The following is a 15,002-nucleotide window of genomic DNA, read 5'->3' as shown; positions in this document are numbered from 1 at the left end:
TCTCTAAGCCTCTGCTGTCACCATACCCGCCTGTTTATTCACCAGGATACTTTTGGTGCAGCCCGAAAGGCTGGTGTGGTACCTCTAGAGGGGGGCAGGGATACCAGTCACAGCCTCAGTGACCCACAGCCCCCACCTGCACTTCACTTCAGACTCTCCATCACCCCCAAGAGAAGAAGTGGAGTCTAGACCAGCACTGTCCAACCAAAACAGAATGCAAGCCACGAACAGAACCACGTGGGTCATTTTCAATGTTTTCTAGCAGCCAGTTTTTTCAGGTTAAAATAAACAGGTGAGATTAATTTTAGCAGTATGTTTTATTTAACCTAATATATCCAAAATATTCGCATTTCAAATCATAATCAATGGAACAATGATTAGGTAGTTTGCTATCTCTTTTTCATGTTAAGTCTTTGAAGTTCAGTGTGTATTTTATACTTAGATCGCATCTCAGTGCAGGCTAGCCTCATTTCAGATGCTGCATAGCCACCTGTACTGAACAGTGCGTGAGCAGGGTCTCTCCTCCTTGCCACTGTCGCATTGTGTGCCGGATAATTCTCTGTTGTGGGCCGTCCTGTGCATCATAGAAGGTTTAGAAGCATCCCTGGCTCCCATCCCGCGATGCCAGTAGCAGTCCCCCCAATTGTGACAACCAGAAATGTCTTCAGATAATGCCAGCACTCCCATGGCAGGAAGACAAGATCACCTCCAGTTGAGAGCCACTGGTCTAAACAAAGGAAGCACCTCCTGGAACTAAGGAGACTGGCTGTCACTGCCGTTGTTACTCCTAATATCTGTAGTGGTGAGAGCTCCCGTCAGTAATAATAATGGCAGGGGATATCAGCGAGCTCTTATGAACCAAATGCATTATCTCCTATCTTCCTCATCATAGACCTGAGGTCCTGCTAGGATCAACCCATTTTGTAGATGAGTAAAGTGAGGTTTAAAAAGATGAAGCCATTTGCCCAACCTCATGCAGGATTCAGGTCCAGTTCTGTCTGACTCAGAACTCATACTCTTAACCTCTATTCTGTGTGGCCTTAAAATGAGCAGGTTGAGCTGAGTGACCCTCTCAGCCTGTGTCCCTTCCACCCTCCACCTGGACCATCATCCCACTGCCCCCAGAGTCTTCACCACCTCCATTTGACCCTCCACTTCCCACTCAGTCCTTCCTGACTCAGACACAGGGCCTGACTCAACACTCCTTTTGACACCCCCCAGGGTCTCTGAAGAGACACCCAGGGACAAAGCCTGAAGGACCCTGGGCCCAGTTAGTTTAGGGACTGATATCTTGACCCCTGACTCCTTCTGAGTCACAGAGGGGAGTGAACAGGCCTCAGCTCCTACTCCCTTTCCCAAGGGCCTTGGGCCTCCCTCTCCTGAGAAGCATACCCTCTCCTGAGATGCATACATGGCTTTCCTCCGCTCCAAACACAGCAGGGGTCTCATCTTCCTTGTCCCCAGAAGACCCTACAGCCCACCCATCCTCTCCCAGCAAAACTGGCCCTTTGGGGAAGGACGCCCTGACCCAGACACATTCTGAGCACTAGTCTCCAGCCAGCTATGAGTAAATGCACAGAAAGGGGGAAGTGTGATTTGCTTTTCCTGGAGATTTACATTGAAATAGTTGTTAAAGATACTTACTGTTTCCTCCTACTACTCTCACGTGTACTTATCTTGGTCTGGCACATGTCTGCCTTGTCCTCTCCTCCATGGACTTTACCTGGCAGTCGCATCTCCACTAGGACTGGCCTAGGTCCCCATCCACTTCCGGCTTGAAGTTGGAGAGAGCATGGAGTGGGGTTTCAAGTTGGTTTCGCCTCACTGGCACGGGAACCAGGGACACTCACAGAATTGGGAGAGATTGGAGAAAGGGCAGCCTTGGCATAAAGTTAACAGGCTGATCACACACTGCCCAACTCTCCCGCTGACCCACAAACCAGCCGTGGAGACAGCTTCTCCTGGCCTTCCCTTGGCTTGTGCATCTGTCCAGGGGGTGAGAGTTCCCGATTGGGCAGGTATCCCTTTGTCCCTGGTGGAGACAGGCCAGGTTCTGGATCCTGAGGTCTGCAGGAGCTTCAGGGCAGAGATGATGCTAACAAGTGTCTCTTGCCCCTGCAGGGCAGTCTCCTGATTACATTTGACCTTGTGATGAGTCCATGAGGTAGGAGGTGGGGGTGATCCCCACCTCCTTTCCCAGGAAACCCCAAGGCAGAGGCTGACCAGTCTTATATCTCAGTAGGGCTTGCCCCTGAGGTCCTGCTAGGATCAATCCATTTTGTAGATGAGTAAAGTGAGGTTTAAAAAGATGAAGCCATTTTGCCCAACCTCATGCAAGATTCAGGTCCAGATTCCTCTCCGGCAGAAGAGAGGAAGAAGGTACCAGGACAAAAGTTCCTAGACAATGGCCCAGGAGAATGCTGGGGAAGCCACAAACAGTGCAGATGTATCTTCTCCCCATCTCACTCTCTCAACTCCTCCCAGATTTTCTCCTTCTGACTCTTGGTTGGTGCGAGTGTTTTTGGAAAGTATCCTTAGGAGGAAGGCCAGGGAGGGTCTGCGATCCAGTCTGAAGCAATGAGGACTTGGGGTGCCGCAGTCTCCCCTTCCCAGAGAGTGCCAGGCCCGCCTCACTGGTCTTTCTCCTGCTGACTCCCCTGCACACATTCCACTCCTGCCACATCGGCTTTGGAATGCTGTCAGCCCTTGGGCCCACCAAGCTCATTCCCACCTCAGGGCCTTTGCAGGTGCCACTCCCTCTGCCTGGAGCACTATCCTCCAGGCCTCTGCAAGCCTGACATTCATCCCTCAAGTCTCAGCTCAAATATCATCTCCACTAACATTTCATGGTACCCTTCCACGAGCCCCAGGCACTCTACCTCATTACTGTCTTTTCTTTGCAGCTTTTTTTTTTGAGAGAGAGAGAGACAGGGAGAGAGATGAGAAGCTTCAACTCATAGTTGTGGCACTTTAGTTGTTCATTGATTGCTCTCATACTTGCCTTGACCGGGGGGGGCTCAAGCCAAGGCAGTGACCCTTTCTTTGCTCAAGCCAGTGTCCTTGGGCTCAAGCCAGTGACCTTGGGATCATATTGATGATCCTGTCCTCCAGCCAACAACCTCGGGGTATCGAACCTGGGACCGCAGAGGTTGAAGCGTCACCACCAGTCAGGCTCTATGTAGATCTTATTATTCCTAGCTAACACTTTTTTAACAGCTCCTTTGTACCAGGCAGCCCTCTCAGCACCTTGCATTTTCATTCCATATGTATTTAATAATTTACATGAATTTACACGTGTTTAAACCTCACAGCGACTTAATGTGTTAGGTACTGTTACTGGCCCGTTTTTTACAGTTGGGGGACCTGAGGTGAGGAATGTTTGCCTAAGATGACACAGCCGGGGAATGGTGGCAGTGCAGAGCCCAGGCCCCTAATTGCACTGCCAGCTGGGCTGCCTTTGGGGACCTGTGCTTTCGGTGTGTCCTCCTCCCTGCTCGCTGCCTTCCTCCCCCCATGCCCCTCCGGCCCTCAAGTCAGCGAAAGGCTTCTTGGTTGAGTAAGTGAATGAATGATGTGTGGCCTGTGATGCCTATCATTGGGCTGAGCTCTCCGCCTCCAGCCTCCAGGGACAGGCACCATTGGATGGGCCAGCGGAAAGTCAAGGGCATGTGGCCAGGCTTGGCCAGAGCAGCGCTAGCTCCTGAGAGAATGATGGCAGGAAGAATCGGGCCAGGTCAGGTGGCCCATAAATTAGAACAGCACCCAGAGCCCTCAGCCCTAGTAGGAGGCCGCTCCAGGAGCTGCTCCTGGGCTCAGGTTTCGAGCTGGTTCTCAGAAAGTGGTGAGGTTCTGTGGAGGACCAGGCGCCTGTGGTTTGAGCCCACAGCCTCCTGCGCAGCTGGGGTCCTGAGAGCCTTTTTTTCCTACCCACAGAGCCCTGAGTCCTGGTGGGAGCATGGTAGCTGGAGCTCACCCCAGCACCCACCCCCAGCTGGACAGTTACACTTTGGGGGAGGCCAGTTTGCAGAGGCAGCTCTCCCCTGCCCACCCTTGCCAGACCCTGTGCCCAGAAATTTTGACTGGTTCAAGCCTCAGTCATTCACCCTTTCTGGGCCTTTGACTCCCACCTGAGAAATAAGTACAGGGCTCTAGCAGTTCCTAATAGCTTCTCATCTGATCCTTTCCTGAGCCAGGCTTACCAACTCACCCCATCCCCCACCAGGAGTCCTTGCATGGAGGACCTTTAGGGAGGACTGTAACCTAGAGATCCTTTCCTGGGAAGGGAGCAGCCAGGCCCAGAGCTCACCCCACACTCTGCCATTACTGCCCCTGAGACTTGGAGCAAGTGTTTGCTCTTTGTGGGCCTCAACATGCTTATTTGTAAAATAGGATGATATTACTACGAGCCTCATGGGGTTTTCAAAAGGATGGACTGAGATCATGTGGCCCAAGGGCTAGGAACAGTGCCTGGCACCTAATAAATACTCATAAGTAGTTATCTGGAATTAGTATTGGGTTTATTATATATTATTAAAACAAATAATTATGAGATATGGCCTCAAAGAGTTCATATTGCTCATGGGAGAGAAATGTTGAACAACGTTTGTTAAGAGTTGTTTGCGGCACCAGCAAAGGTAGGGAAAGGTGAGTGCTGACTGATGGGATCAGGAAAGACTTCCTGGAAGAGGTGGCAATCAAGATGAAGAATGGCTTGGCCTGTGGTGGCGCAGTGGATAAAGCGTTGACCTGGAACGCTGAGGTTGCCGGTTTAAAACCCTGGGCTTGCCCGGTCAAGGCACATATGGGAGTTGAAGCTTCCTGCTCCTCTCCCTTCTCTCTCTCTCTCTCTCTCTCTCTCTCTCTCTCTCTCCTCTAAAATGAATAAATAAATAAAAATAATAAAAAAAAAAAGAGATGAAGAATGGACCGGGGTTCACAGTGTGACCAGGACAGGCTATATAGGAGCAAAGGTACCCAGCAGGAAAGTGGGGACACATGGGGACTGAAAGGGTTCAGTGTCCTGGAAGATAAGGCTAGAGAGTCAGTAAGCTCAGGCCAGGTCTTTGAATGCCAGGCTCAGGTGATGGACTTTGTTCTGTAAGCAGTGGGGAGTCATTGAAGGTGTCCAAGGAGAAAGTAGCCATAGATTATGTTGTTTCTTCCCTCAGAAGAGGACCCGGGGCAGCTGGAGGCACCCGTGCTAGTGAGAGAGGCTGCCAGGGTTACCAAGCAGAGAGAGGCTGACAAGTCAGGCGTCATGGTTGCCCACCATTCCCGGTCCAGAAGCAGCCACCCACCTCACAAATCCAGCCACCACCATGCCGATGGTGATGCCTTGCCTCTCTTTCCTGTCCCTCACCTTGAGGGTGCTCACCTGGGGTTGCATGCTAGACTGGCACCCACCACCCCCCTCAGACTCCTGCAAAGACCCGATGACAGGGTCTCACGCTCAGGCCGCCAGGAGCTGGGGTCACTGCGCAGCTGAGCCCCTGCCGGTGTGAATGAGGCCCCCGGCACGTGGACCAACTGAGAGTGCCAGATGCCAGCGAGGAGCAGGCATGTCATGCCCTCAGGTCGGGGGCTGAGTGAGCCACCCCAGCTCTGCAAAGCCACACTGGTGACCCTCCCGGCTGACTGAGTGAGCACCGCAGAGACTTGGTAGCCCCCCAGAATTAGTGAGGATAGACAGATGTTCAGTCACAAAGCCTAGAAAGATCCCTTGACACCAACTGACCGGCCATTTCTCTCCATTTCCACAGCCACCCCCTGGTCCCAGACCACTATCATTGTTCACCTGGACAGCTGCTGTCACCTTGTCCCTGGTTCCCCCACTCTCAGCATTGCTCTCCTGAAATCCCTCCCCACCCTGCACCCTGGGTGGTCTGTCCCAGTGCAGAGGCGACCAGACCACTTCCTGCCTTAGAGCTTCCATGCTCTGTGGGGAATCATTCCAGCTCCCCGCTGCGCTGCGACCTGGCCCTGGCCTCCCACCAGTCCCTCCCCACCCCCCTGCCAGCTCGCAGAGCCCAACCACACAGACCTCCTTCCAATTCCCCACCTGCCGCGTGAGCATCCACGCCAGACCACCACCCTGGCTGTCCTTGCTGCGTGGAGGTCTCTGCTCTGCGTCCTCTCCTCGCCTCGTCCAACTCGGTGGTTCTCAAACCACGGCCCCCCGGACCATCACCTCCCGGAAGCTTGATAGACAGGCCTCTTATCATCCACAGTGTGTGTGTATATCAAATCATCACCTCACTCACTTCAAATATGTACATTTATATGTGTCCGTTGTTCCTCAATAAAGTGGGAGAGAGGGGGAAATACGGTTTCTCAGGCCGCAGCCCAGCCCAGCTGAATCAGAAACTCCGGGGATGGCTATCAACCTATATTTTAACGGGTCCTCCAGAGGAGGCTGATACCCATTCAAATTCAAGAACCACTGGTCTAATGAATCCTTGTCTGTCCTGACTGGAAGTTTAGGTCTTGGCTCAAATGCCACTGCCTCCAGGAACCCTTCCTTGACTCCCAGATCTGGGCCTCACGTGGCATGCTGTGCCTCTCCTTTACAGCAAGTACCTACCACATCTGTAATCACACAATTAACTGTGTAATTCATCAAAAGTCTTCCTCTTCTACTAGGATAAATGCTCCATGGGGCTAGGAAATATGTTTTTCACCAATTTACTCTCAGCACCTAGAATTATGCTCAATATTATGCTTTTATGGCAATTGATAAAGGCTTGCCTTTTATGGTAATGATAAGATCTCTATTTAAAACAAAGTTAGGAGAAAAATGTGGCCTGACCTGTGGTGGCGCAGTGGATAAAGTGTCGACCTGGAACTCTGAGGTCGCTGGTTCAGAACCCTGGGCTTGCCCGGTCAGGGCACATATGGGAGCTAATGCTTCCTGCTCCTCCCCCGTCTTTCTCTCTTTCTCTCTCTCTCTCTCTCTCTCTCTCTCTCTCTCTCTCTCTCCTGTTTCTCTTTCTCTCTCCTCTCTAAAACAAATAACTAAAATCTTAAAATACAAATAAAGAAAAATGTTAATAGTACTATAGTAAATGCTCGATAAATATTCATGGAATGAATAACTAGCAGTATAAGCAAGCCCTCCTCTTCCAGCCCTTCCTGCAGCAAGTATTTGTATTTACTGTGTGCCTAGACCAGGCCAGGTGCTGGAGCAAAAAGAAAGGTTATCCCCTACCTCCAAGGAGCTAGCTGCCACAAGGGAAAATAAACATGGGGACAAATCAACTGAGTTGAGTCTTTAAGTAGGGATGTGCAGTTGCCAGGCAGAGAAGTCAGGGGAAAGTATTACAGGTAGAAGGAACAGCATATGAGAAATGTGCCGTGAGATGGAACAATGCAGAGACTTGAGAGGTTGGAAGGAGTTGCAGAAAATGAGGCTGGAGAGTCAAGTTGAGATGTCATGGTTAAATGCCAGTGAGTGAATCCCAGGCTAGAGTTTGGATTTGCTGTATGGGTGGGCACTGAGGAGGCACTGAATAATTGCAAGCAGGCAAGGGACCTGATACTGGATCTTTTTTATTTTTTTATCATTCCAGTAATAGAGTTTGGGAAGCTAAGAAGTGTGGCTTCACTTGTCGGCTTATTCTCTAAGTAATACACTGAGCATGGCCACGTGCTGGGCGCTGGGACACAATGGTGGGCGGAGCAGACGTGGTCCCAGCAGCCAGCAGCCTGTCCTTCCATCCACAGTATCTTTATCTGTGCTTCTTTCCCATAAGCAAGAGATCATGGCCACCTCCAACAACTCCCTCTCTTGCCCTCCATACAGAGCCCCTCCATGCAGCCTTCAGGAACAAAAGAGGCGCCCACAGCCCCTGGCTCTCAGGTTTCTGTGGGGGACTCTGAGAGGTTCTTCCTGGGGAGGGAGGCAGCCAATGGATCCGCATGAGACAATGGGCGCCTTTGTTGTTCCTGCCAGGGCCACTCCAAGAATAGCTGTTTGCTCAGCTCCCAGCAGGGCTGGCGCTGCAGGGCAGTAGGTGGGTGTGGGCCCTGGAGCTTTGGTGTGGGCCGGGCGTTAACCCCCTGAGTCTCTGAGGTCTCCTCCAGTTTCTCGCTGGCCCGGAGTAAGGAAAGTGGCAGGAAGCATCGCTTACAGCCCTATTGTCACAGTCTGGGTCCTAACCAATCATCCTGCCCTGTGAGTTTGTAAAGCATTTGCTTCTAAATAGAAGTATATGCAGAAACCCAATCTATAAAACCAGATGAAGTAACAGTGGCTGTAGTTGAAGTGGGGACACAGCAGGGAGATCCCAGCTTTTCAGCACCTCTTTCCCACCCCTTAGCCCCAGACCGGCACCTCTGCACTCTCCAGACTCCAGCCACCTCTGACCTGGTCCCGTCCTCTCATCTGGCACTTTAAACTGAGAGAAGTGTCTTGCTCTAGGCTGTCCAGCAAGTTGATGGTGAAAGCGGGGACTTTCCAGAACTGAGCCCACAACTAACCACTCTCTTGTGGCTTTTACCAAAACCAGATTTCACCTACAGTGCTATCAACATTTTTCTTTAAATCAACTCCCGCTTTTCTCCTAACTTTGTTTTAAACGGAGATCTTATCATTACTATTAAAGGCAAGCCTTTATCCATTGCCATGAAAAGATAATATACATCTTTCCAATTATTCATTCTCACATCACCTAAGTGTACCCACCCTCCCTGTGGGAAGTGCTGCCTGGCGCTTTTCAAAGGCTCACCTCTGTCCTGCTCAGCTGCACACTCACACACACACACCCCTTAGCAAGTTGGTGGCAAACTGGGCTCAAACCCACATCTTCTGCACCCGTACCCCCAATCCAGAGTTTTGTTTAGGCTCTGTGCTTCTCCTAATGGACGATAGGGACAGAGGGCAGCAGGCCATGGCCAACAGGTGCCCAGCGTCAGATCAACCCAGTGGTCCCATGATAGGCTAAGGAATTTAGAAGGGGGCAGACGGACAAGAATTTTAAGTGGCCTTGGCGCTTCTTCATGGAGTTCCTTTCCCAGCAATGAGCATGAACTACCAGATCCTTGCCCACTCTCTGCAGCCAGTGCCTCAGACCAGTGGGCTTTGCCATAGCCCTGTGGTCTGCGGCCTGGTCAGAGAGAAACCGACCCTTCCCGATGACCTCTGCAGTCACGTCCACCGCGTTGGCCGCCCCAGGGCTCTAACCATCAGACTGCACTGCTGAATATCTATGCCAGGGCTTCCCAAACTGTAGCCTCTGGGTCAGAAGCACCCACAGGTCCTGAATATATGGTATAAATGCAGATTCTCAGGCTCCACTCCATACCTACTGAGTCTTAAACTCCTAGAAGGGGCCCTGCAATCAGTGTCTTTTTTTTTTTTTTTACAGAGAGAGAGTCAGAGAGAGGGATAGATAAGGACAGACAGACAGGAACAGAGAGAGAGGAGAAGCATCAATTACCAGTTTTTCATTGCTACACCTTAGTTGTTCATTGATTGCTTTCTCATATGTGCCTTGACCGTGGGGCTACAGCAGACCGAGTGACCCCTTGCTCAAGCCAGCAACCTTGGGTCCAAACTGGTGAGCCTTGCTAAAACTCGATGAGCCTGCGCTCAAGCTGGCGACCTCGGGGTCTGGAACCTGGGTCCTCCGCATCCCAATCCGACACTCTATCCAATGTGCCACCGCCTGGTCAGGTGCAATCAGTGTTTTGACAAGCTCTCCAGGTGCTGCCGTTGCTGCTGAACTTTGAGAGCCATTGGTCTAAACCCCACTCAAGCCTGGCCCCTGTTCACATCTCCAGCCACCCTTCCATGCTGCCATCCAGACTCTCTGGGGATGGGATCCACAAATTCAAAGGCTACAGCCTTTAAATAAACCCTGAAGATTCAAACAGCGCCCCTGATGATTCTGATGCCCAGGAGCACCGGGCCCCCAAGATAGCAGATGTACCCTTGAGGAAGACACTTGTACCCATATCTTAGTCTCAAATCCCACGAGAATCCCACCAAAAGCCCTCTGAGCCCTCTTTGTCCTTTGGGAACCTTCGGACCATAGGCTGGATTTAGCAAAACCCTCAGCCTTGGGCACCTTTCTCTCCTCATCTCTTTGTCCTTCCTGTCACTTCCCCTTAAGCCAGTGTCTTAGGCAGCTTGAGCTGCTGAAACAAAATACCATGGCAGCATGGCTTAAAAGCAGAGATGTATTTCTCACATCTCTGGAAGCCAGAGGGCTGAGATCAGGGCGCCAGAGTGGTCCGGTTCTGGGGAGGACCCTTCCTGGCTCGGAGCCAGCTGCCTTCTCCCTGTGTGCTCACAGGGTCCCTTCAGGGCACATGGAGATCTATCTCTCTCTCTCTCTCTTTGTCTCTTCTTATGAAGCAACCAATCCTTTCGGATTAGGACCGCACTCTCATGACTTCATTTAACCTTAAGTATCTTCTAAATGCCCCATCATCAAATACAATCATATTAGGAGTTAGGGCTTCAATATATGAATTTGGGGGGACACAAAAACATTTGGGGCCCTGGCCAGTTGGCTCAGTGGTGGAGCGTCGGCCTGGCGTGCGGAGGTCCCGTGTTCGATTCCCGGCCAGGGCACACAGAAGAGGCGCCCATCTGCTTCTCCACCCCTCCCCCTCTCCTTCCTCTCTGTCTCTCTCTTCCCCTCCCACAGCCGAGGCTCCATTGGAGCAAAGATGGCCCAGGCGCTGGGGATGGCTCCTTGGCCTCTGCCCCAGGCGCTGGAGTGGCTCTGGTCACGGCGGAGCGTTGCCCCTGGTGGGCGGAGCATCGCCCCCTGGTGGGCGTGCGGGGTGGATTCCGGTCAGGCGCATGCAGGAGTCTGTCTGACTGTCTCTCCCCGTTTTCAGCTTCAGAAAAATACAAAAACCAAAACAAAACAAAAAAAAAACATTCGGTCCATGGCAGCCAGATCAAACCTGTTCGTTTCCTGCCCTGAAATACTGATGGCTTTTTAAGAATTCCAAAAGGATTTCCCTTTCAATAGACCACTCCGGACCCCCAAGGAATGACTCTCAGAGCAGGGGACTCCAAGCTGTGAATGCTGTGGCGGTAAGGAGGGGGCTTTATGGCAGAGCCAGCCTGTCCCTGCCCCATTAGGACCCATGTTCTAGGCTCCATCCCTGTGCAAACCCAGCACTCTGACGACAGCCTCCTAGCCTCTGGCTCAGATACCAGATGGAGGTTGGGAGACAGGGTCTAGGCTGAAAGCTGCCTTTGAAGAGAATTCATACTTCTGCCTGGGTCTCCGTCCTCCACCCCTGTGGCACCCCATGGCCCTCAACGCTGGCTGCCCATCAGAGCACCAGGAAGCTTGTTAGAATGCAGGTTCCCAGGTCCCGCCCTTGAACATTCTGACTCAGTAGGTACAAAATTGGCCCAAGAATCTATATTTGTAACAACTGCCCTCTTCACTACCAGGTGATTACAATATATTGATAGTTTGGTCCTTTGGAGTCAGACAACCTAGAAGCCACCAGGAGTCTCCTCCTGAATCTCCTTGTCCCACCTGTCCCAGGGCTCCCCATAACCTGCTCTCCTCTCTCCCTACAGCGCAGCCCCAGCTGGAGCCCAGACCTTCAGCCTGAAGCACTCGGAGCAAGTGCGGGTAGAGGTGGTGCGTGACGGGGAGGCCGAGGAGGTGGCTACCAACGGCAAACAGCGCTGGCCTCTCTCGCCCAGCACCACGCTTCGGCTCACCATGAGCCAGGCGAGCACCGAGGCCAGCAGTGACAAGGTACCAGGGCTGGGGAGCTGGGGAGGTCCACCCCGCGGACCGCGGGAGCCAGGGCCCATGCCGGAACCGAGTCAGGCTGGACCAGAGCCATCCCATAGAAACAGAATACAAGCCACACGTGTCATTTTCAGTTTTCCAGTAGCCACATTAAAAAAGAAACAGGTGGACTTAATTTTAATAATATATTTTACTTAACTACAGATAACAAAATATTACTGTTTCGGCATGATAGCAATATAGATGATATTAATGAGATTGCTTACACTCTGTTTTTTATACTAAGTCTAAATCTGGTGTGCATTTCACGCTATAGCACATCTCAGTTCGGACTTGCCACATTTCAAGTGCTTAAGGGCCACCTCTGGTTTGTTGCTGCTGTCCAAGACAGCTCGGTGTTACACCATGAACGGTGGCTTCATGGGAGGTTAAAACTGTGGGCTGCTGAATGATGGAATATTAGGGTCATTGGAAGTTACAGCCACAGGTGTCCTTGTTTTTATCATGTATAAAATGGGGTGTTGGGTATTCATGCAGCAAAGTGATTTGCCAAGACCAGACTCTCCTCACTGGGTTCTCTAATTATGAACCTCATGTGCCCGATGGCAGTTACAGGGGCTGGGCCCTATCCAAAGAAGCCCTGGCCCCTGGTTGCTTAGTGGGAGCTAGAAGTGCACCACAGCAGATGCAGGGGCCCTACAGGAAGCAGAATACACCAGTGGGCACAGGTAGGCAGTTGGCACCCTGTTTGCACTCTTAGAAGATGGGAGTCCCTTATCCAGTTTAATGATCTGGGGGAAGCAGCCCATCAACCCAGGAGTACTTCCTGGAGGAGAGTGTTTAGGTGTTTGGAGAAAGCTGGCTTGACAGGCTGTGAGGTGAAAGGCAGGATTTGTCACTAAAGATTTTCCTGCCTGTGATAAGTGATCTCTGCTCTTCTCTCCCTCTCACTCCACGCCCTCCCTACAGGTCACTGTCAACTACTATGAGCAGGAGGGGAACGTCCCCATCGACCAGGCTGGGCTCTTCCTTACAGCTATTGGTGAGTTGACAGGCAATGGCCTGGGTGCCTTCATCCCCCAGAGCCTGGCATTGCCACCCTTCTCGCCGGCACTTGGGCTGTTTTCAATGCTGCAGACCTAGCACTCAGAGCTTCCTCTGAATAATGCAGGACCAAGGAGTGATGCCACAGGTGCCCAGGCCCTTCTCTACTAAGGTGGGGAGTATCCTACAGGGAGAGGTATGCCCTGGTCTGTCAGCAACTCACCCCAATGTCAGGGTCCCTATCACAAGCTCTATGGATCATGGAGAAGAAAGAGCAAAGTCTGTTCCTCCCCCAGCTCCCCCCTGCACCCTGGAGAAGGGCTTCCCTCTCATAGTGAGGGAATGGCCTGCCCACACGGCCTGTGCTGTCCTTGACCATCCTTACCCTCCCTGGACCCAGAGATGCAGCCTGGGTCTGTAACTCACCTCATTCAAGCCCTTCATTTAACTCACGAAGGCAGTGAAGCCCAGAGAGGTTAGGGAAATTACTAATAGTCACACAGCAATTCGGTGGCAGGTTGAGTTCAGAACTCAGGGTTGTAACGCTCCCAGGTTCTTTCAATTGTGTGGCACTCCTCTGCCCTGGGTGGAGCCCACCTGGCTCAGCAGGGCCCAGAGATGTGCTTTTCCGAACCTTTCGTCATGCAGCCCTTCTGCAGGTAAAGTGCTAATTGTATATATTTTCTGAAATTTTAACCATATAATCTGATTGCATTTTAGAGGATTTGCCTGTCTAGCCTCAGTTTAACATTAAGAATTGCTACATGGTAGGAGGAAGGAAGTAGCAGTTACTGAGCGTTGAGTGCTTTAAAAATAATATTGATGTCTTCCATGTTAAGGACTCCTTGTTAAGGACCTTGCTGGGTGTTTTGAGGAAGAGGAGGAGGAGAAACACCTGACACTTATGAGCACCTACCGTGTGCCAGGGTCCAATACTAGATGTCTTACTGTCATGATCTCAATCTGTTCTTACCATTGTTCTGAGAATAGACACTACAATTGTTCCCCTTTTATAGATGAGAAAACCAAGACTCATAAAAAGTAAAACAAACAAAAACTTGCCTGAAGCCACACACTTTATCTCATATTCTACATGGTTCTTGGAACAACCCCCCCCAAAAAAAAAAAAAAAAAAATCTCGTTCCTAAGCCAGCCCCACCTCTCCACAATAGGCTCAACAGCAATGCTCTTCTTCTTGGCTATTCCCAGACGGGCTTGGTTGCGGGACACCCCATCCCTCCTTCTACACCAAGGGTATACCCGGCCTGGGGTGGGGTCAGGACAACCTCAGGGGGCCTGGAGAGGTGGAAACCAAAGCCTACTGAGTCACAGCTGAGGGCTGGCACGGGTGTGGACCTCACATGCACATATAGCCCCAGGTTGTCTCGGGTGACCGTTCCTCAGGAAACCTGATCCCACCGAGATAGGACACCTGAGGACTCAGGACGGGCAGCAGCCAGAGGCCTGTGACATGAGGGGCATCCCAAAGGGCTGAATGTACCAGTAACGAGAATTCCACTGAAGCAGGGCAGACTCAGGGCAGCTGGCAAGTAACACACTATAAACAGGACTGGACTCGCCCCCTCCCTTAGAAGATGCCTAAGCTTGTCCTCTGTCCCCGGAACATACCGCATCCGTGGTGAATGACCGGGCTCACTCTTCTGAGGTCCTGAGGCTATGTTCTCCCTGAACAGTTATTTAGTTAACTGCCACCAGTTCCAGAAACTTTGGTTCCTAGGGCAGTAAATGTCTGCCCCCACCAAATAATAATTAAATAATAATAATAATAATAGGAATGATATCTTTGATGCTTGGCCCAGAAAAAGACATTAATAATTTGTCATTAATGATCACCATCTTTCAACACTTGAACACCTAAAAAGTAGGCAGGACATAATCTCAGAATAGAAGACAGGCATTTGCTTCGTGGAAGTGATGCTTAATGAAAAACTCACCTCACTGAACTTGTGTCTCCTGTTCTACCAGGGTCCCTGGAGAAAATTTTATTTCCCTTGGGACCCACTGGTCTAACTGACCTTTCCAGGTCCTGGCTTTTCTCAGTCGTCTATCCCAGGAGTGCTTGAGCCCTACACCCTGAATAATCATTCAGGGCCAGCACCTCAGAGGCAGGGACACCTGAATATCCCAAGATGGTGAGGCTGTCCAAGGACATAGCTGAGTCTGTCTCACCCTAGTTCTGTCCTGAGCCCATGCTAAGCAGAAAGAAAT

The 15,002-nt window shown here is 51.3% G+C and overlaps 1 protein-coding gene across 4 annotated transcripts in view; it reads left to right on the top strand.

Moving 5' to 3' along the window:
• PADI2 (peptidyl arginine deiminase 2) overlaps positions 1-15,002 on the top strand; it is a 77,665-nt gene that overhangs the window by 29,394 nt on the left and 33,269 nt on the right. For all 4 annotated transcript variants that reach the window (XM_066375207.1, XM_066375208.1, XM_066375209.1 and 1 more), the window contains 2 exons: positions 11,549-11,732; positions 12,699-12,771. In XM_066375207.1, coding sequence (XP_066231304.1) covers positions 11,549-11,732; positions 12,699-12,771 — 257 coding nt within the window. The remainder of the gene's footprint in view (positions 1-11,548; positions 11,733-12,698; positions 12,772-15,002) is intronic.

This window comes from Saccopteryx leptura, chromosome 3 (assembly GCF_036850995.1).
Source record: "Saccopteryx leptura isolate mSacLep1 chromosome 3, mSacLep1_pri_phased_curated, whole genome shotgun sequence".
NCBI classification, from domain to species: Eukaryota; Metazoa; Chordata; class Mammalia; order Chiroptera; family Emballonuridae; genus Saccopteryx; species Saccopteryx leptura.
This window is presented reverse-complemented; position numbering and strand designations above follow the sequence as displayed.